This window comes from Trametes versicolor, assembly GCF_000271585.1.
Source record: "Trametes versicolor FP-101664 SS1 unplaced genomic scaffold TRAVEscaffold_11, whole genome shotgun sequence".
Taxonomy (NCBI): Eukaryota; Fungi; Basidiomycota; class Agaricomycetes; order Polyporales; family Polyporaceae; genus Trametes; species Trametes versicolor.
Window position 1 is genome coordinate 1,206,782 of NW_007360331.1, and position 20,721 is coordinate 1,227,502.

The window sequence follows — 20,721 nt, forward strand, 5'->3', positions numbered from 1 at the left end:
ATCGCTTGCTCCTCGTCGAAGAGCTCGGGCCGAGGGAGAACTCGGATCTCTATCTCCAAAGCGTCGCACCAATGGTAGCAGTTGGTGTACGGGAAGGGTTTCTCGGGACGGAGGGGCTCGCGCCCCGCAGGATGCTTGTCGTTCGGAAAAATGGGGGTGCACATATCGGCGGTGATCCCCTTCGCTGCGTCATCTTCGCACAGCGATGGTGCGATTATGTTGAGTTCGTAACGATACCATGGCTTGTTTGGGAAGGGAAGTTCCGGTTCCTGCAAGTAAGTCTGTTAGAACGAAGTATGATACGTGGGAGGGAGTGGATTTTGAATCACATGGGTGAGGTAGACAACGTAGGACCGCGGCGTCATGGCACGAGCTGCAGCTAGGGCCTCGGGATCGTCGAGTTTCTTCACCATCGCTACCGGGTCCATGCGAATAACGGCATAGCAGGGAGCATTGGGGCTGAAGAACAGCGATGTAGAAACCATGTCGCTGGCGAACGGAGCGATGGAACTACTGGTGGGATTTTGTTGGGTCCGGGTCGTCAGACAACTAGGTGTATCGGCCGCAGACCGAGCCCCAAGCCAGAGGGTAGATGAATCCAGAGCGTGAAACCCGAGGAGCACGCAAAAATCGAGTGGATAGATAGGCTGCAGGTGGTTTGCGAGAGTGTCAAGACGGCGATGGCGACAACGGATCGTAGGAACTGGGAGTCTAACGGCGCCAGACTGCCAGTGGCTCAAGGTCGCCGTGTGCTTATCCGTTACTGTGTTTGTCCTTGTTGAGTTGCGTAGGCCCAAGCCACAGCGTACCTTCAGTGCGTTTTGTGACACTAAATAATCAGAAAGATGACTACTTACGCACACATCAGAGCCGCGGTTATCAGTAGGTTTCTGCGTAGTGAAAGCGTCGTGGCCGTGATAGTGGATGCGGAGGCCCGTCCTGGCCATTGTATGGGGGTCGGCATCGTCGAGGGCGAAGATAAACAGGCAGACATACGTCTCCCTGACAAGGTGAGCGCATCCCTGGCCAGGGCTTGGAAAACCACTAACACTGACGCGCGCGTCACCGCAGCCTCGATTGAAGCCGTCTTGTCACGTACCGCGAACATACGATTTATCAGGCAACGCCCAGTATCTGGCTTCCGGTATTTCTTCCGGAGGAAATAGGAGTGATTCTTGCGAGGGTGGGTCAATGGCTGTCGACAGATATCTGAGAGAGTCCGTGTAGGAAAGCATAGGCGTATTGATGTACCCCTAGCTAGACGAGCGAGGCAAGCGATGCTTTGGAAATATCTATGAGAAAATATTTCGGGTTCGTATGTTGCGACATGACGACATGAAGTGAGCCGAGAGGGAAATGAACGTACCTTCGTGCAAAAATACGTCCATCGTTGACCTGGTGATATAGCACCTATTCAGCATGGGCCAATCGTCCGTCCCCAGCAGTCAATCCGTGAATGAATGAAAACGACGTGTCGGAATGTTCCTTGCGTTCAAGCGCGCTCGGCGCAGACAATAATCGCTTCAGGGGGTGTGGTGAGACGAGACGATATGTATGCGCATGCAACATGCATTTGCAGGACAGACGGGAAGGTGACCATAAGAAGTGGTAGAAGGAAGAGAACCGAGGCTCAAGCCATTTTTCCCGTGAGCGTCTGCCGAGCTGGAAAGAGGCGCCCGCGCTTGATTTCTTCGCTCTCTTCCTCCACTTTCCTCCACTCGTTCGTTGCTAGCACTAGTGCTTTCGACATCTTGCGTCTACTCTGATCTCACGGGAAACTCCTCGCCGACATGGGTCCCTCACGAAAAGCTGGCGTATCCGACCCGTCTTCCTCAAAACCGTCGACGAGTACACCGCAGAAGAACAACTCCAAACGGCCCCAGCACAAGAAACACCCCGCTCCCCCGGAGGCCTCCAACGCGCTCCCAGGCGTCCAAAAGATCAAGGCGGCACTCCGCCAAACACGCCGTCTCCTCGCGAAGGACAACCTCGCGGCAGACAAACGCGTCGCGACCGAGCGGCGCCTGAAGTCGCTCGAGGGCGACCTCGAGAAGGCCGAGCAGGGGCGGCTTGAGCGCGCCATGGCCACGCGATACCACAAGATCAAGTTCTTCGAGCGGCAGAAGGTGTCGCGCAAGGTGCAGCAGACGAAGCGCAAGCTCGCTGCGGCGACGGAGAAGGGCGAGCGCAAGGAGTGGGAGGCGCGGCTCGCGGAGCTGCGCGTGGACCTCAGCTACATCGTGTACTATCCGAAGACGAAGAAGTACATCTCGCTGTTCCCCCCGGAGGTGCGGAACGCGAAGGAGGGGCAGAGTGCAGCGGACGCTGCGAGGGAGGCGAAGGAGAAGTCGGAAACGGATAGGCAGAGGGAGGAGATCCGGGCGTGGATGCGAGAGCAGATGGACTCTGGTGCGTTGAGCTCGGAGCCGGAAGTCGAGTTGGAAAAGTCGGAGAAGAGGTCCGGGAGCGCATCCAAGGTCGCGCCTACCATGGAGGTACAAGAGACCAAGAAGTCAAAAGTGAAGAACGACCAAAAAGGTGTTTCGACTGCGAAGGGCGCGAAAGCAAGTGGTGTCGCAAACGACGATTTCTTCGGCGCCGACGGCGGTGAAGACGAAGGTTCGAGTAGTGGCGGCGGTGAATCTGACGGAGATATCGATATGGATGAGGACTAGTGCTCCGCTCTCGCTCTCAGGGGTTTTGGGTGAGTCCTGTTATACTGCATACACTGGCCGTTTTCGCTAAACGCGCTGCTATGATTTAAAGGGTGTGGGGCGTATCACATTACTCTGCTTAATCGAATGCATCCTGCTCTTGGCTTGTCATCCAACCTTAAGCTCGCTGTTTACATCCGCAACGGAGTGGGATATACTCGAGTAGACGCAAACCGCACGCCAAGCCCTGTCCGAGGATAGCGAGTTCCTGGTAGGTCGCTATCGGGTTCACGAGCGGCCGAACTGCGCTGCTTCAACTTTGTCGCTAGCTTTCGCCGCTTCCAGTTGATGTCCTCCGCTCGCACGGGTGCACATCTGTTTTGGTCTGTGAAGGTAGCTATGTCGTAGGGTCCTTACACGCTGCACGAGTACCTTCGCGGCTGGAGAATCGCAAGCGGACCGGCAGAGCCGGAGCATAGTACCGTGAGCGCTTTCGTCCCGCTCAGTCGTCGGTGTTCTCACAGTCACCCCAGCCGCGCACAGTTCCAGGCTATTCCTTTCGCAGAAGGTCACCGACAATACCCTCGTGGTCATCCGACCCAAGGCACACTTCGCGAAGTGTTCGCGATCGCTGGCTCCTGGGTCAGCGGGCGTCGCGGCACGTCCTCCCCCTCTGCGGGCCGCCGGCCCGCCGTCACCAGAGGGTATCCAGTAGTGAGCTCATCGCGGGACTTCGGAAGAGCGTACGGAGAGCTCTGGGTATAAAACCGGAGCGCGTCGTCGCTATCGGTTCTCTCATCTTGCCCCTTTCTCCCACTTGCCCTCCCGTGAACACGCACTAGGCAGACATTATGTCGTTCGGAAAGACGCTAGCACTCTCGACGGGCGCGACGATCCCGCAGATCGGACTGGGCACCTGGCTCTCGAAGCCGAATGAGGTCGAGCGTGCGGTGAGTGCATTTCGTCCTCTAAGAGTGAGTCGAGCTGACTTTTGTGGTGTGGTTTTGTGCGTAGGTTGAGCATGCCATCCGTTCGGGCTACCGCCACATCGACTGCGCGATGGTGTACGGAAACCAGGATGAGGTACGTTCTCTGCGCGACCCACACTCCCATTTGGCGCTGACGAACTACGCGTTCGCAGGTCGGTCGTGCCTTGAAGAAGGTGATCCCCTCCGTCGTGAAGCGCGAGGAGCTCTTCATCACGTCGAAGCTGTGGAACACTTCGCACCGCCCGGAGGAAGTCGAGAAGGAGCTCGACGAGACGCTCAAGCAGCTCCAGCTCGAGTACCTCGACCTCTATCGTGCGTTTTCTCATACTATCCACTCTTGAAGAGTTGTAATTGATGCGGTACGCGCTGCAGTGGTGCACTGGCCCGTCGCGTTCCCGCCTGGGCTCAACAAGGGCTTCGAGCCGGAGGACCCGAACAGGCCGGGATGGGTTATTCTCGATACCGAGGTGACTTTGGTGGATACGTGGAAGGCCATGATCGCGCTCCTGAATACGGGCAAGGTGTGCATAGCTCTTAGCTCGGCGTTGTGCTTGCGCTGAATGGATCGCGTCAAGGTCAAGGCCATCGGTGTCTCGAACTTCTCGATTGACCATATCAAGGGCATCGCAGAGGCGACAGGCGTTTGGCCGGTAAGTCCTCGCGTTTGCTCAGTACTACCAAAATCAAATTAACGTACGTGTTGGAAGGTTGCCAACCAGATTGAGGCGCACCCTCTGCTGCTCCAGGACGACCTCGTCCAATTCAGCAAGGAGCACAACATCCACATCACCGCATACAGCCCGCTCGGGAACAACAGTAAGCTGCGCATACCAGTCATTAGGCTGCATGTACTGACGTTTTCTCAGTGGCGGGCCACAAAAAGCTCACAGAGTTCCCCGAAGTGGAGGAGATCGCGAAGAAGCTAAACGCGACGCCCGCGCAGGTCCTCATCGCCTGGGGCGTAAAGCGCGGCTACTCCGTCATCCCGAAGAGCGTCACACCAGGTATGCCTCCCCTCGTGCATCGTGGTATCTCTCAGAGCGCAGCTGACATACGCCCTGCGCAGAACGCATCGAGTCGAACTTCCAGCAGGTCGAGCTGCCGGACGAGGACTTCGAGACGCTGACGAACCTCGGGCGCAAGACCCCGAAGCGGTTCAATGTGAAGACGACGTACCCGGTGTTCTGGGATATCAACATCTTCAACGACGACGCGGAGAAGACGGCGACGAACCAGATCAAGGTCGCGTGAGCGCTGGGACGTAGTACTGGAAAGTGGAAGCGCAGTGTACGGTACTTATCTGTATTCATATCGAACGTTGAGGTATGCCATGCAGCCATGGGACGGCATACCTGCCGTCCGTCATATGTCGCGAGTGTGAGTGGGTCACTCGTTCAAACTGAGGGGTTGTTAGTTGTCGACTCGAGGACGAGAAAAAGCGGGTCCGCAAAACCGGCCCGCAACCTCTACGGCGTCTAAATTTACCCACCGCTGTAGTATATGCACGCAGTACGACGACGATATTGTAATTTGTCGCTTCCCTTTCCTCGTCGACCAACAAACTAGCTCGCTCGCCGCCTCACTTCGTCCTGCCTGAAAAATGGATATGGGAAACCTCATGGACTATCTCGAGATCGGCTGCGCATGCTGCGAATTCCAGTACAACCTCTGGCTCATCGCGGGCGAGCCGCCAGCGCCGCCGAATCGGAATAGCGACCCAAAGGGCGACCTCCACAAAGAGTTGATGCAATGCCAGTTTTGCTTCAAGTCCCGGCGCGAAGGGGTCACCTTCTTCCGGTGTGGAGGTTGTCAAATTGAGATATATTGCGTGAGCGCCGTCTGCCCCGGCGCCAGACTGGTGCGTATGCTCATACTTGTCGGACGGGCAGAGCAAAGAGTGCCAGAAGAAGGCATGGAGCAGGCACAAGCAGAAGTGCGCCATCAACCGCAAGTACCAGCCCGCAGGCGGCGGCGAGCCGAAGCCGATGAAGGACCTCCGCGCGTTCACGTCCAAGCACCGGCCGTCGATCTCTAGCGCCGCGCAGGCCGCGCTCGGCGTTGCGAAGAATCCCCAGCGCGCCCAGGAGTACGTCTTCGCGATCTTCCTCCGCCCACGCTCGAACCCGGCGCGCACGGAGACGGCGTTCTGGGCGCTGGGCGCCGCCGTCGTGCCCTTCAGCGCGTTTCCCCCGGACCAGGTCGCGGAGATGAAGGGGCAGCTCAGGTCTGCGACGGACCTGAACGTCGCGAACGGCTCGCTGGGCGCGATGGAAGTCGTGCTGATGTGCATCGACCCGAACGTGGTGAACGTGGTGATGATGGGCTTTTCGGACGGGCCGTCGCCCGTGGAGGATCCGGGCGCGAAGTGGAAGCACTGGCTTTTGCATCGGCTCAACGAGGGGATGGTATGCTAATGGGGGAAAGGCAACTTCAACAATGTGTGAGTACTTGCGTCGTTCGTACTATGCTTGTATTCATATGCTGCGTTGGACGAACAGAGCATATATCCACACATGTATCACTATGCTTCACCAAACTATCATCTACGCGTACAATCTGCATACTAACGGAGCACGGGACGACAGAACGGTGTCGGTGTATGAGGTGTATGCTGTCACCCGCAATATCTGCGCGATGTCCAAGAGCCGTATCGCACAAGAGCCCGACATCGGAGACTCCGAGAACATAGCAGATGAGATGATGGATTGCGCCTGTAAGCACTGCTATCCGGATCCCTGATCCCCATCCTCCTGTATCATGATTCTGATATCCTTCCACCATGATCAAGGGCTGGCGAAGCTGGACTTAAGGAACATTATCAGACACTGTCGGCGCCTCATGAGCGCCTGTTGGCGTTCCACCTGTGTCACTTAGCCTCCAGCTGCTTCTCCCACGTCGGACGAAGCTCTGATCACACTTTTTGCATCGTGCCAATGTCCTCCAGATGCCCGTGTTCTGTGGAACTCTCGGCAATCATGATAGCCGTGCGCTCAGTAGGACAAGGAAGCCTATGCGCAGGTGCGCAGAAATCATCTGGCCAGCCATAGCCTTAGCTGCGAGCTAGGCCAGCTCGCAATAAAAGCCAGGCGTGAAAAGGCGAGTCAGGTTTTGCAGTACACCAGCTCTGTCCACAGTCTACTCATCCACTCCATCCACTTTCTCCTTTCGACAGACGACCGCTGCTTCCTTCTACATCTGAAGACCCGATAGTGCAGTATGTCGGACGATCAGAGCCATGCGCAGGAGCTCGTCGCGCAGTACCCAACTTGGTATGTGATATTTCCATAAGGCCTTGCACTGCTCTCACCAGGCGAGCCTTGCGCGTCTTTCTTGCCAGGCTGATAGAGACCTACTGCATTGTGGCTGCCTCTGGTACGCGATCCTTGCATCTGTTACCATCAAGAATCTAACACATAATGTGGGGTGCTGTAGCGTTGTTGTGGTTCGATTACGCGTTGACGCTTCCTGGCGAATATCGTCGCATATGGAGGCGAAAGTTTACTGGGGCTACGCTGATATTCTTGCTCATGCGGTATGCCACCTTGATCGAGAGAATCCCCTTCGTGCTTGAAGTCTTGGTGTGGAATTCGAGTGACCGGGTCAGTTCAGTCCATCTATGCTCGCTGCAATACATACTGATAACTTCATTGTCGCATCAGGAGTACGACAGTTCAGGCGTGACCAAATATGACGTACTCACCCATCTTATAGGTGTAGCGTACTTACGCACATGGACGACATTCTGACCTTAATCAGTTACTTGGCGACTGCAGGTGGGTCCGATTGTAGCACTGTGCTAACGATCGACACTGAACCCGATCTGTTGTTTCTCTGCAAGCATTCACAACATTGCGAGTATACAGTATCTGGGGGAGAGATTGGAAACCGCTCGTACTTGCTGTACCTGTCAGTTTCTACAGCTCCTTTGCTCTCACGGTACGTCACAGTGCATTATAGGCTCGCCAGACTCAGTCGCTTACGACACTATCAGTACGAGAGTGTGCGATATACTCCAACACAAGGCGGGCCTCTTTTCGGATGCTACGAACTATCCTACGTTCCCGACATTCTTCTGTCTACGTAAGCAACGCCCGGTGCCATTGGTCTGTTTACGTACTGACATGGCTCGTAATCTCTCTCTGTTAATGTAGATGTACGTGTCTGCGATCGCACTCCAAGCTCTAAGGTCAATTCAGACGTTGATCGATTTTGATAGTCTCCACCACGTCAAAGACCGCGACATTAGCCTCGACAAGCATAGTCATCATATTGACATGGGTCAAGACGTTTAGTATCGTTAGACACTCCTGGAAGACAGGCTTCTCGACCCCTTTGGCAACCTTCCTCATGCGTGATGGTGAGTGATACGGTATCGGAATGTAGACCTTCTTGCTGAGTTTGCGATACGACGTCCTGTTAGGCACAGCATATTTTTTGTACGCTGACCACATTCGTTCCGCGTTCTTATATTATGCCGACGTCATAATACAGGGCTCTCGTTGCTTGTCAGCTACTTCCGTTAATAACCAGCTCCGTGGTGCGCTCATACTTTGTATCATCGAAATCCTGACCGTTACTGATCGGTGTCGCAATGAACAGGTCAGAATGCTTCTGTTACGGGCACCGCAGTGGAACTGATGTCTTCCTTAGGTTTCCTTCACGTCTATGGTATGATCGTATTGAGGTTAGGTGTAAGACTTTTTCATTGCCTGTGTACGACGCTGCACGCTGACGCTGACATTATCACACCTTACCCAGGATTTCGTGATTGTTCATGGGCGCTCCTTTACCTCTCTGCTAGTCCCACTATCTCGTGTTCCTAGTATGGCCTATTTTCAGTCAGGTGTAAGTCTTTTATGTTACCCGTAGTATCCGGCGTTTCATGCGGCTCACGATAACGTGACACTAATGTATACTCAGACTCACCGTGATCATTCACTCTCGCTTCATGCTCGACCTGCGCGGGATCTATTTCGCCGACAGCGGCGATGAAGAGAGCGAGCTCCCGTCGCACTGGTCTGGCATCAACTTCCGAGGCGTCTCCTCCGTCGTCATCGGTAACCTCGGGGCTACGCTCGATACCACGCCGGGATCCGCCCCCAACCCACAGGACTCATCCGCAGCGCCGCAGGACTCCACGGACGGCGAATGCGATTCGGAGTGGGAAGACGAGGCCCCGAAGTATTTCGATGATCCGTTCACCGCTGGTATGAAGGACACGGGGAGCTCCAATGTCGCTCAGGGGGCGACACAAAACTCAGAAACGACAGGGGTGAGCCTGGGGACTTCATATTCCGTTAACCCGTTTAACGCTGGGGGCTCTCCAGATCGAAACACCAGCTATAGAGCAGTCCCCCGTGTAGTCCTCCCATCCAATCGAAGGCGAAACGCCTACTTGATGTGCTGTATGTCAATGACAGGGACGTAGCCTCTAGGTGTCACATGTGCGCGTGCGCGTGCAAACTACCGCTGATGAGAACAGATGAACCTACACCCGAGCTCCCAGTTGCGACATTCAAGAAAGCACTCGTACTCGCATCCATGGTATACGATAACGACGATAACAACGCGCTGGACAAAATCTTATCCTCTATCTCCGGGACCCGACAATCTGAGAACACGCAGGTGCGCGATTCGCTCTCTCCAAAATCCGCACATCGCCTCCCTTGCGCACTCGAATGCCCACAGAGACTATGTCGACCATTCCCGGACCGCGCGAATTCTCGACCTCGAATCCTCCGCGCTTCCCCGGGTGCATGCTCCTTATCAGGCACCATACCACGACGATGTTGAGTCCGTGACGAACCGGGTATGTCGCTTCATGCGTGGACCCGGGGGCGGTGGCTCGTCACTTCGACTATTGAGTCGCGGCGGCGGCAGTGCTCTAACTGCTAGAGCAGGCTATGTCGACCACGACCTACCTCGCCTACATCACCGCTGTGCGTCTACTCTGCCCCAAATCGCGACCGCTGTTGGTGCTCACGCAGATTTTGACGCAGGAAGTGGAGCTTCCCCTCCTCAGAAGACCGTGGAATACATCCATATCGGCACCCACGGGTCTCTGTGCGCTCGTCAGTCCCCGCGCGCGGCCTCACGTGCGGCGTGTGCATCGTTGTCCACCCGCCCACCGGGACACCACACACCCAGACTCCGCAGGACGCCATCTCACTTTTGGAGCGTTGTGTAGTGTCCATACCCGCCGCCGAGGAAACGTCCTGATTGCGGATGGCACACGTTCGCGGCCGCGAGAGCTTCGACGTCGATATGCGTACACTGATAGTAGCTTTGGAGATCTTCGCGAGCGACAGCATGGCGGAACTCACGCGCACGAGCTTTTTTGACGGCATAGACCAACTTGAAGATCTCGCGTTCCTCCCGCTCGTCGACTTCCGGCTGGACTTTCCCACACACCTCAAGGGGGATTATATCCCAGACTCCGTAGGGATATTCGCAGAGCGTAACGCTATTTTGGTGAGTAAGGTGAGGTTCATGTGCAGCTGACGTTGGGCTAATATCGATGTGTGCGATGTATTAGCTCGGTGCACAGTGACGCGGGCGCACAGGCTTATTCCGGGCTACATGCGCGCGCCCCGCAAGCGTGACACTGGCCCGCAGGAGAACCACACCCGGATTGGACTGATGACGTGGTGCGCCGAAGAGGCGTATAGGGTACTCCTTGCGATGACCACTAGCCTCGTGCTAGTGGTGAGGACACTCTGCGTGAGAGGCATGAAACTGCCGACGACGTGCAAGGCGACTCGCGACTCAGGGATGATATGCTTTGGGTATGCTAGAAGGAGCAAGGGTAGTTATATGATGTGTGAGTACGGGTGTGTCTCGCACCATGCTTATACTTATATGCTGCGCCGGACGAACAGAGCACACACCCGTACACGCGCCACCGTGCGTCCCGGAATACATCATTTGGGCGTCAAAACCGGAGCGCGCAGCGAAAGAACGGTGTGTACGTGTACTTTTGCTCTTATGGTCTCATATCCACTATCACTCCCTTCTCGATACTTATTCTAGCTGGTACAAAGATTTTTTGGGTACTCCGCGTTTAGACGTTTGATAAAGAGGCAACAGCACGAGGAGACCGCCCCTACAACACCCGGGCCTCCACATGGCGAGCCTGGTGCCAACATCTTCCGTCCTTATATACTAACGTGATAATTTCACCGTGCTCAGATGTCAGCCCAATCAGATAGTGGAAACTGATGCGCGAAGCTCCGTGTGGGTCGGCACTTTAAGCTTAAGCTTCAGCAAGCTAGCGGAGCTCCCTCGAAGGCTCACGCTGTCTCTGTAAACGGGCCGGGTGTCGTACAACCTTCAGCGACTTCTTAGGCGCTGGATCAAGCTCCACCTTCAAGCTTCGTGGTAGTTCTCGTACCACGATCATGTCTGCCCGATGTCAGTGGGGCTAGATAAAGACGCTTATAGGAAGGTTACAGGCCAAGGGAACAAGTGCGAGTCAAACTTTATCCCACATCCTTCCCTCCCCCATACAATCCACGGCTCCAACCCGCCTTGACAACGGAGGTCGACGCGCAATGTCGGACGACTCGAACTACGTCCAGGCAATCTTTCTGGCTTACCCCAGGCTGTAAGTAAATATCAAATTTGGGTTTGAGTCAGCTTCGTAAGGCGAACCTGACGCATCCTTTCCCAAAGGCTGACTGAAAATTACTGCATTTTCGCGTCGTCTGGTCGGTGTTTTGTTTCACGTCTGTTTTACACGGGATCTCTACTAAAGTTATAGGATTCCATAGCGGTATTGTGGTTCGACTACGTGCTAACGTTTCCAGACGAATACCGTCGCATATGGAGACGCAAGTTCAGCGGGGCTACACTCATATTTTTTGTGATGCGCTATTCGGCGTTGGTCGAAAGAGTCTTCTTCATACTCGAAGTCGTTGTGTGGAAATCGAGTAATCAGGTCAATACGTTCCTCGTAGTTGTTTTGAAGTGTATGCTGATCTTATTATCGTTACACTAGGGGTACGGTATTCGAGATACGAATATTTGAATGCTCAGAAGGTACTCATTGAACCTATAGATGTGGCGTAATCACGCACGGGGATGATGCCCTCACCTGTATCAGTTACCTGGCGATTGCCGGTGAGTTTACTCGAAGTATATCACTCGCAATCGACGCTAAATTATGTTATTATGACTTGGCAAAGCATTCACAGTGTTGCGGGTATACAGTATCTGGGGAAGGGACTGGAAACTGCTCCTGCTTGCTGTACCCGTCTGTTTCTACAGCGCCTTTACGCTTATAGTACGTTACAGCGTGTGATGGGTTCATCGCGGCTTTCCAGACTCACGGCACTATCAGTACGAGAGCACGCATTATATTCCAGTACAAGGCGGGCGTCCTACCGGATGTGTCGAATTCTCATTCGTTTCAGATGTTGTTTGGTCCAGGTGAGCAACTTTTGGCATCACGAGCTATATATTTGTGCTTTCGAACTAATCTAACTTTTCATCTCTTCTGCGTGAATGTAGGTGTACGTGCCTTCTTCCCCCTCAACACCAGTCAAAAACCATAACCCTGTAACAGTGTCTACTTCAGCAAGATCGGCTTCGATATTCTCAGCAGGCGTTATCACGCTGTTGACGTGGATCAGGACGTTCGCCATCGTCAGGCACACTTGGAAGGCGGGCACCCCGATGCCTTTGGCAACCCTTCTTTTGCGTGACGGTAGGTATTATGGTATCTAAACAACGTGGGCCTGTGCTTAAGTGACCGGTCTGCTAGGCACAGTTTACTTCTTGTACGTCCTCATCAAATTTTCATGATTCTCATGTGAGTACTGACGCTATACATGTAGGCTTATTCTCGCTTTCCAGATAATCCAGCTGAGTACATCCGTGGTACGCGTGCACTCGATAACATCGACTTCCGAGGGTTACTGATATACACTATATCACGATCGGCAGGGTCGGCATGTTTCCGGCACAGATATTGCGTAGCTGATCTCCTCACTAGTTTGGCGACGGCACGCTATCAGTATGGCCGTACTTCAACCAGGTGTACGTCTGCTCAAAGCCTACTCCACCACGCATATGGGGCACCGCATACTAACTGGCACGAGGCTGTCCCATGCACAGGCTGCTTGTGATCGTCCACTCTCGCTTCATGATCGGCTTGCGCGGACTGTACTTTGCGGACAGAGGGGCAGCGGAGAGCGAGCCAACGGCGCACTGGTCCAGCATCAATTTTCATAGCGTCTCTGCCAGCGTCGTAGGCAACCTCGGCGCGACGCTCGATCTAGCCACGGTATCAGACGACAGACAACGGAACTCCCTCACGACGCCGCAGGATGCCGTGAACGGACACATAGACTCAGGATCGGACTGGGAAGACGAAGCCCCAGAGTACTGCAACGACCCCTTCACAACTGGTATGAAGGACACGGAGAGCTGCGAGGGCGCGGCGGAGGCCACGCAGGATCCGGAGACGAAGACAGTCTAGGTCAGGCTGGGGACGCTATCTCACGTTGGCACGGTTCGTCTGATGACGGTTTACAGGTCGGAATGGTAGATCATGATGAAGAATGTCATCTTGTGTAGTTTCTTGCCACACAGGACCGAGGTCGCATCGGACGTTTGCTCGTCATTCTGGATATATGACGGTCACTGGCCACCACTCTGAGGCGCGACACTGTGCGCTAGATCCTCCGTGCAGTTTCCTCCGCTCCAAATCACGTCCGTCTCCGATCTCGTCGACGATAAGCTGACAATAGCAGGCGGCGCACCTTTCCTTCATATCGAGCAGCGGACGTCACCTCAGGCCGATGGGAGGCGAGCACCCTGGTATCAGCTGCCATCCCTCATTTCCTGCAGTCGGCGCTATTCAGTGAGAAGTCGACCACTTGAGTTCTTCGCGTCCTGCATCCACGCGTGCGGTGAGTCCGGAGCGTGCTATTTTACTAGTATGGTTACAGCTAATGCAGCTTCGCTATCTCCTTGAAGACATGGATGGAGTCGGGGAAATTATGTACGCCCCGCGTCCATGGCCTAGGCCAAAACCTCACGCTCCTGCCAGCGCGACTCGTCAACCTCTCACTCGTCGCATAGCCCAAGGTAGAACCCCCCGAGCCACGGCATTCTCCTGGCGGAGCGCGGCGAGAAGTGTGAGAGTGGCGAAGGTCGTGCCCACAGTCGAGCCCCCTCACGCGAACAAGTGACAATCCAGTGGTACAAATGCAACAGATGTGTGAAACTGGAGTGTTGGCACACGGGTGAAAGAGTTTGAAGGTATGGAAATTCGTGACGTTGAAGTGGGAAAATGGACATTGTCAAAGTCAATGGTACAACACAAAGGAACGGTCTACTCTGGAATTCGCCGCATCGACAGTACACATTCAAGCAGCAGTCTCAACCGCCCGCTTGTTGTTCCTGTTCACAGTCGTCACCCCCTCCGTGCTCGTGCGCGTCACCGTCTTCGTGCCCGTCTCCGTCTCGAAGCTGGTGACCGTGAGCGAGCGCGTCGCGGGCACGGTCGTCGTCGTCACCGTCGTGCTCGTGCGCGTGATGGTGCTCGTCGTCGTGTCCGTCTCCGTCGCGCGCGCGGTGCTCGTGCGCGTGTTCGTCGCGGTCGCGGTGTCCGTCTCCGTCGACGTGAAGGTGCGCGTGGCCGTGGCCGGCGACGTCGTCGCGGTCGTGGTGGTGGTCGTGACCGTGGTCAGCGCGCGCCCGTAGAGCGCCCCGGGGGCGTGCGGGTGGCGCGCCTCGCGGCGGCGCGCGGGGGCCACGGTCGTGGTTGCGTAGTCGGTCACGGTGTACGTGAAGGTGGGCGCGATGGTCTCGGTGACCGTGGACGCGGTCGGGCAGGAGGAGGCGGCGACGGTGGTACTGGTGGTGTACACGGCGGAAGAGGCGTAGTCCGGGTTGGACGGGTAGCCGTCGTAGCCGGGGTACTCGGAGCCAGGATACTCTGCGAGGAAGTCAGTGTATGCGAGACGAGAGAGAGTGAAGGAGCTTACCCTGAGCCTGGACGCCGACACAGAGAGCGACGAAGGCAGCAACGATCGCGAGCTTGGTGGAAGGCATTGTGTGGAGAGCGGGTGTTGGACGAGGAAAGTGCAGGCGGAGTAGCGGCGGGATAATGTGCCACCTCCAGAAAGACCTAGCTTATATACGACCCGCCTGGGATACGCCCGCGCACGGCAAGTCAGACAGCACCAAGTCTCAGAGCAAGCCGCGGCGCACTCTGAGACGCGCACACACCCACCCGCACGCCAGTGAGAGAGCGACCCCGGCGCAAGCAGCATCCGCGTCATTCGCGGCAAGGGCCGCCGCGCGACTCGCGCGTCGATCTCTCCCGCGGCCAGCCACCAGGCCCTTCCGCAGGACGCCGCCCTTTCCCCCAGATTCAGGCGGACGCAAACGCGTCATCTCAGGCGGCGGACGGCCGCATCCGTCGCGCTGACAGCGACAGGCGGGTGTAATGAGCACGCCGTCAGCGCAAATCGGGGGCGATGACACAGAAGCACGCGCGCTCGGCTTGCCATCTGCGGCTACAACGCCCTGGAGATGCATAGCATCGGGCGGAAGCGATCATGGCAGTCGTCGTGAGCGGAATCGTCGTCAGAGCTGTGCTGGCCCTAATCGCGGTCCCGTCGGCCTCAGGACGGGAATCTTCGCACTAGGGCGCCGGTGACTGGATGACCCTGTGTGCGCCGCGAGGAAGGAGTGGGCGGGTCGATTGAGAAGCAGGCGGGTCGGCTGGAGAAGCAGGCGGCTGGATTGGGAAGCGGGCGGGTTGCGCTCGCGGGACCAATTGATGACTGACCAGGCGATGGCGAATACGCCTGGTCGAGATCGAAATAACCGCTCGGTATGCGTGTGCATACGGCTTGACGTGGACGGACCACCATGTAGGGGTTGCTCTGATATAGTGGTATAGGCTGTAGCGTATGATCCTTGAGTACTAGGCTGTACTTACGCGATGGATGACAACTCTGAGCGCATGCTAGCGCATGTTCGAGCAGCGCCAGCCGCAGAGTAAGCCTCCAATCGTACCTGATATCCCGGCCGCCCTTCAATCTTTTCCAGATCAGGCCCCGCACTTTGTGGGGTCACGGCGGATCCAGATCTACCAGCACGCGAACGTGTGGGTCCCAGGGGCAGGGGCACCCACGCACAGCCACCCGTAGTTGTGCGATCGGGCGCTTTTCGCGTGACAGGCGGATGTGGGGGAGGGGCGGATGCACGATCGGGGGTGCGCGACGCGAGCGGAGCCCAGGCTCAGGGGGCGGGTGCGTGCGGCTACCGTCATGTGCGGAACCTGTCGTCAGGCGTACCGGACCATCAAGTGCGAGGGTGGTCTGCAATGACGCGCAGAGGCGGTCGGGTCGGGCGTTGCGCTCTGAGGCGTTGAGTACTTGGATGGCGGGTGCGGGGCGGCAGGAGGGAGTATAAGACCTGTCCCGCGAATCGAGAGAAGGTCAGCACACACTTCCTCATCCCGCACTTCGTCCACCGCGCCCACCCACCAGCACTTCCACGACGATGATGATGATGAACACCAGGTTCGCCACGCTCCTCGCCATCGCGCTCGCCGCTTGCACCGGCGTCGCAGCCGACAGTAAGCACCCTCCCACCCACCCCTGTCCGTGCGCCCTGACCCCCTCCCCCAAAGCCTGCCCCGCGGTCACCACGCGCACCGTGACGACGTACATGCCGACGTTCACGCTCGAGACCACGACGCACACCGTCACGCGCACCGCGCTCGCCAAGCGCCAGGTGGAGATCACCACGACCGACACGGACACGTCCACGCTCACGCAGACGTCGACGTCGACCACCACGACGAGCACGACGCTGCCCGTCACGACGACGCGCACGGTCACGAGCACGCAGACGGACACGACGACGAGCACGGGGACGCGCACGGCATTGACGCGCACGACGACGACGCCGGTGGTGACGAGCACGCGCGCAGTGACGAGCACGGAGACGGAGACGGACACGGTGCCGGGGACGAGGACGGTGACGAGCACGACGACGGAGTTTGAGACGGTGACGGTGCCGACGGCGACGTTCGACCCGCGCACGACTGCGACTAGGCAGAGGGGCTGAGTGTTGTGCGGTAGAGGCTGAGTACTGAGCAGTAGGAGCATGACCTGTTTCATTGTATCATCACCGCACCTTGTTTTTTCTCGACTCGAATCGTATTATCTTCCTCATTTCCTTCACCCTTCATGTCACTTGAAGGTTCCGTCGAGTGTTACACGAGCTTGTCAGTGTGTTCTCATTCTTCATGCCGTTCACCCAAATGAGTGGTAGGGCGCAGGTTAACAGCGTAGTTGCAGCATACAGTGGTGGTCATGTTGGACGGTTCCACGCTCACGGCCGGTTCGGGTGAACATTCGAGCGCCAGCGCCTAGCTCGGCTTTGCCGGCGCTCGGAACATGGACCGGCGCCGCGTGGGCGTCTCTTGCGCTCTCTTCAACTTGCACTGCGACCACCGTCGTCCTCAGCCAGAGCCAGCGCACGACGCGCTGGTTCATTCTCTCGATACCTGTTGCGACGACGCATTGCCGTACCCAGGTGCGTCAAGCGTGAACCTGTGAGCGAGCACTCATGGTAGTACGCACTTGGTATGTTTTGGTGGTCTCGCGGGCCGCGGGGCCAGGGATTTTGCAGAGGACGTCAAACGCGGTACGTACTCCGAACATCCTCCACCTTCTCTGCGGCGCTTTTCCTATTCTTCTAGGCTGTGTACTTCGGATCTTGGCCAACGTGCCACGCTGGACCTACCCTATTCACGGTCGTGGTTTCGGCTGGTCAATCCCTACGAGGTCGCCTGTGGTCTGCCTGCGGTCTATCTACGACGGGTCTCTTCTATGCTTTGCCTCACGACGACGTATGTCCCGCTGCCAATCATCTCTCTCTATCTGTCTTCCTGAGTTTGTCTCTGTCGGTCCTACTTCTCCCGTGAAGCACACTCCGGAGCCACCGCGAGCCTCCACGAGTATATCAGAGTGCGTACTTATCCCGATCTAGCCGTATGCACCGTCTTGAAGCCGACGTCACCACTTATTTAGTACCGGTACGCCTGTATTATCGAGGTCAAAGACTGCTCGGATTACACGCCTTATTGGGCGCGCGATGCATTTCCTCCGGCACTGCAGGAGCCACGCTAACGGAAGCAACTCGCGCCGCAGAGTACGCACATGGTTCTACAGCCTGTTCATCTTCTGTGCCGCGTCGCTGCACAACGACACTGGAGGTGCGTGGGGAGATTGTGTTTACGGGGAGCGATTCACAGAACCGTACGTGCTTGCATTGCGCTTGCATCGTCGTCTACAGGTGTCTTTAAGCAGATACTAGCAGGATGCGGCATGGTGTGTTCTGCATTTGCGACGTGCGTGCGATGTATACATGTGACTTGTTGGCGCACGTTCTCACTTGTGCCCGCGATTGCTTGCGTCGCTGACAGACGAGTCTCGTCGCGCAGACATGCGTCAAAACGATGTTCTCTGTATGAGATGGCTGGGAACTGAAGGGTATTACGTATCGTGTATGTATCATCGTATCTTAGTCGTCAGGAGTAATACATATAACTAGCAGAACAAAAAGAACGCGCAAGGGTGAACGTGCAATGTAAAGAGGAGACGGGTGAGGATGAAAACGTAGAGGAGCGAGGTAGTGGAAACGGAGTTGGGGGATGAGGAGCCAGATGGACGGTACAGCCAGGACGAATTGCGAGGTTGCGTCTTGTAGCGCGTGTGTAGAAAAGGGCGGCAGATCGAAGTTAACAAAGTGACGTCCTGCGGGCGTGGGTGCGGAGGAACAGGAACATGTGAAAGGTCAATAGTTAGAAGAGAGAGCGCAGCGATTGAGAATAGGAAAGGAAATGATTCAAACAGACAGAGCCACGATATCTGCGAAGGGGCTATCAGCGCACTCCCCAAGTACATGCTTGTGTTCACGTACGAATGAAAGGCAGCGTTGAAAAGGCTCCTAGGCAAATGGAACATCTCCTGGCACTGCAACACGATTCTCTTGCGGTCCGTTGCCCAGATCAGGAACGGCGCCGGGAGGACTGTCTGTGAAGCGACAATCAATACTTTCGGGAGGGCGACAAACGAGCTAGGAGGATGGCGTCGGGGCTCGAGGAGGACATGTCGCTGGAGAGCTGGAAGTGAGGTTGAGGGTGTCAAGGGATGATCGTTGGCTGATGAGACGGAGAACGTCGGCGAAATGGATATGGTCCTGTGGATGAACCGAATCAAGCGGCGACGTATAGCGGGCGGTGATCGTAGTAGGCGGTGGAGGGAATGACTTCGAGATGATGAGTGTATCCCGAAATGCATTCCTCAAGGGAGTCGAATGAATAGAACCATACGCAGAAACAGAGTCGCTGGAATCGTAGTCGCGCCATTGCCGGATAGCTTCCGTGGTAACAGTGCATGGGAATCAGAGTTGACCACAATGGCGAGAGGGGAGATCTGCCAAGGGGATAATGTTGGTGCGAGTGGTCGTGGAGTCGTTCCGGAGTGTAGCGAGCTTCTGTCGCAAACGCGCGGGGAATTTGATGGCGCTCTGCGCAGTCTATGCACCGTACAATAATCGTAGATAGATGTCAAGGGAATAGAAACGGCATCTGCGTTGTAATAGGTATCCCGTTAGGGCGACTGACAACATAAAAGCTGAAGGAAACATACAAGCGAAGGGCGCCTCCAGAAGCTCGATGCCTATGATAAGGCATCGCCGACATCTGAACTGTGCTCATCTGGGGAGTCATCTCCCGGATTGGCGACAGAGCTCGAGGGTATGATATCAGGAATTGCCTCCGCCACCGCCACCGCCTCCGCCGCCGCTAGTGTGGCAGGGAATTTCTCGGGGAATACTCTGAGAGTGAATGGAACGCTATGAGTAATTTCTATTAAATCAAGAGGTCATCTGAGTACTTACGTGGTCCCGGGCTTATGCTTGAGACGAACAATGTTCTCCTTGAATGTCCGTGCGCATCTCTGGATATTTGCCACCCAATCGTTGTCGACGTAGTCATATGTCGTTTCCAGTATCTCAGAAAGGAGTAGGATGTCTGGAATAAGATCATCCGGGATGCAATTCCCCAGAAGGACATTGTCGAGATAGCTAAGCGTCCGCATGACGTCGTCCAGATACGTTGATTCGAGAGTCGTCTGCGTCTTGTTCTCGGCGAACAGCGCCAGCAGCGTTCCAGTGAGTTGGGAGAAGACATCCCGGGTATATCTGCGAACGGTCCCAAGGTCGTTGGCCGGCAGGGACGACGCCAACGCTCGAATAGCGCATTGTAGGAAGAGATTGACACTTTGCAGGTAGCCCGAATGGGCGCGCTTCGCGTCGTCCGGAGATGCCTCCGTGAGAATCGACTCCTTGCGGCGAACCTCCTTATATGTCCTAGCGACCTCTAATAGTAAGTTTAATCAGTACACGCAAAACGACGTGAATAAAACCATGTAACCTGGAAGTAAGACACTCATCAGTGGCTTCTTGCGTAGCATCGAGTCTTCAATCAAGTACATCCTTTCCGCCTGGAGTCGCTCTTGGTCGATAGCCGTCGAGTTCCGATTCGTTTTTTCTAGATGGTCCATCAGTGCGTCAAAAGTCGATACTGCCCATTTCGCATCAGCCGCCTGCATACTGGACGGCCACAACCCGGATTTGAAATAGGCAGCCAAGGCAGTCGTTTCGTCGTCCTCCAGAGACGTGTGCGGGTTTCCGAATAGGCATAGAATAACGACAAGCCACAACAGCTGTTGCTGATTTTTATGCCCTACGGGACCGTGCTCGGCGTCCGCTGCAGCGCCGAAGTGTTCTCTTGCGGATTTGTGAAGTTTTCGAAAGTAGTCGATCACGTCTAAATCCGTGAAATCCATGAGGCATACAGTTGCCGCGGAGAGAGCGTCGGGGTGCAGAGTTATTTTGTATGCCTCGACGAGGGTAAGCGTGTCCCAGTTGACTTCTTGCTGATCGATAGTCGACCTTTCTCGCCCCTGCCATGTCTGCTTGCGGTCTCTCCAGTTCTTCGGTGGCGCCCGAACTCGAATCTTCCCCAAGCGTCTCATCGCCCCCTG

General features: G+C 56.0%; 8 protein-coding genes across 8 annotated transcripts; 5 read left to right on the forward strand and 3 right to left on the reverse strand.

Moving 5' to 3' along the window:
• Window positions 1-68: 68 nt before the first annotated feature.
• On the reverse strand, window positions 69-485 carry TRAVEDRAFT_132815 (uncharacterized protein; the record flags this gene model as incomplete). Its single annotated transcript, XM_008044900.1, has 2 exons — window positions 69-269; window positions 330-485. Coding segments are annotated over 2 exons (357 nt in total), but the record flags the coding sequence as incomplete, so codon positions are not given.
• Window positions 486-1,730: 1,245 nt separating this feature from the next.
• TRAVEDRAFT_74419 (uncharacterized protein) lies at window positions 1,731-2,675 on the forward strand (the record flags this gene model as incomplete). Its single annotated transcript, XM_008044901.1, has 1 exon — window positions 1,731-2,675. Exon 1 carries the CDS (start codon window positions 1,791-1,793, stop codon window positions 2,673-2,675), a length of 885 nt encoding a protein of 294 aa, XP_008043092.1. The 5' UTR covers window positions 1,731-1,790.
• A 776-nt stretch (window positions 2,676-3,451) lies between these two features.
• Window positions 3,452-5,016, forward strand: TRAVEDRAFT_31299 (Aldo/keto reductase). The gene is made up of 8 exons (XM_008044441.1): window positions 3,452-3,604; window positions 3,669-3,737; window positions 3,796-3,955; window positions 4,016-4,164; window positions 4,219-4,293; window positions 4,351-4,459; window positions 4,510-4,647; window positions 4,710-5,016. Exons 1-8 carry the CDS (start codon window positions 3,506-3,508, stop codon window positions 4,892-4,894), a joined length of 984 nt encoding a protein of 327 aa, XP_008042632.1. The 5' UTR covers window positions 3,452-3,505; the 3' UTR covers window positions 4,895-5,016.
• A 176-nt stretch (window positions 5,017-5,192) lies between these two features.
• TRAVEDRAFT_31301 (uncharacterized protein) lies at window positions 5,193-6,356 on the forward strand. The gene is made up of 2 exons (XM_008044442.1): window positions 5,193-6,083; window positions 6,142-6,356. The coding sequence occupies exon 1, from the start codon at window positions 5,629-5,631 to the stop codon at window positions 6,055-6,057; it is 429 nt and encodes a 142-aa protein (XP_008042633.1). The 5' UTR covers window positions 5,193-5,628; the 3' UTR covers window positions 6,058-6,083; window positions 6,142-6,356.
• Window positions 6,357-6,859: 503 nt separating this feature from the next.
• TRAVEDRAFT_51928 (uncharacterized protein) lies at window positions 6,860-10,193 on the forward strand (the record flags this gene model as incomplete). Its single annotated transcript, XM_008044585.1, has 10 exons — window positions 6,860-6,912; window positions 6,981-7,015; window positions 7,076-7,242; window positions 7,303-7,335; window positions 7,400-7,416; window positions 8,564-8,915; window positions 9,544-9,582; window positions 9,643-9,714; window positions 9,935-10,114; window positions 10,179-10,193. The coding sequence occupies 10 exons, from the start codon at window positions 6,860-6,862 to the stop codon at window positions 10,191-10,193; spliced, it is 963 nt and encodes a 320-aa protein (XP_008042776.1).
• A 1,000-nt stretch (window positions 10,194-11,193) lies between these two features.
• Window positions 11,194-13,121, forward strand: TRAVEDRAFT_51929 (uncharacterized protein; the record flags this gene model as incomplete). Its single annotated transcript, XM_008044586.1, has 8 exons — window positions 11,194-11,246; window positions 11,700-11,761; window positions 11,836-11,924; window positions 12,152-12,347; window positions 12,405-12,420; window positions 12,478-12,520; window positions 12,636-12,679; window positions 12,758-13,121. 8 exons carry the CDS (start codon window positions 11,194-11,196, stop codon window positions 13,119-13,121), a joined length of 867 nt encoding a protein of 288 aa, XP_008042777.1.
• Window positions 13,122-14,013: 892 nt separating this feature from the next.
• On the reverse strand, window positions 14,014-14,701 carry TRAVEDRAFT_23379 (uncharacterized protein; the record flags this gene model as incomplete). Its single annotated transcript, XM_008044374.1, has 2 exons — window positions 14,014-14,585; window positions 14,635-14,701. The coding sequence occupies 2 exons, from the start codon at window positions 14,699-14,701 to the stop codon at window positions 14,014-14,016; spliced, it is 639 nt and encodes a 212-aa protein (XP_008042565.1).
• Window positions 14,702-15,944: 1,243 nt separating this feature from the next.
• Window positions 15,945-16,785, reverse strand: TRAVEDRAFT_51931 (uncharacterized protein; the record flags this gene model as incomplete). Its single annotated transcript, XM_008044587.1, has 2 exons — window positions 15,945-16,075; window positions 16,143-16,785. The coding sequence occupies 2 exons, from the start codon at window positions 16,783-16,785 to the stop codon at window positions 15,945-15,947; spliced, it is 774 nt and encodes a 257-aa protein (XP_008042778.1).
• Window positions 16,786-20,721: the final 3,936 nt, after the last annotated feature.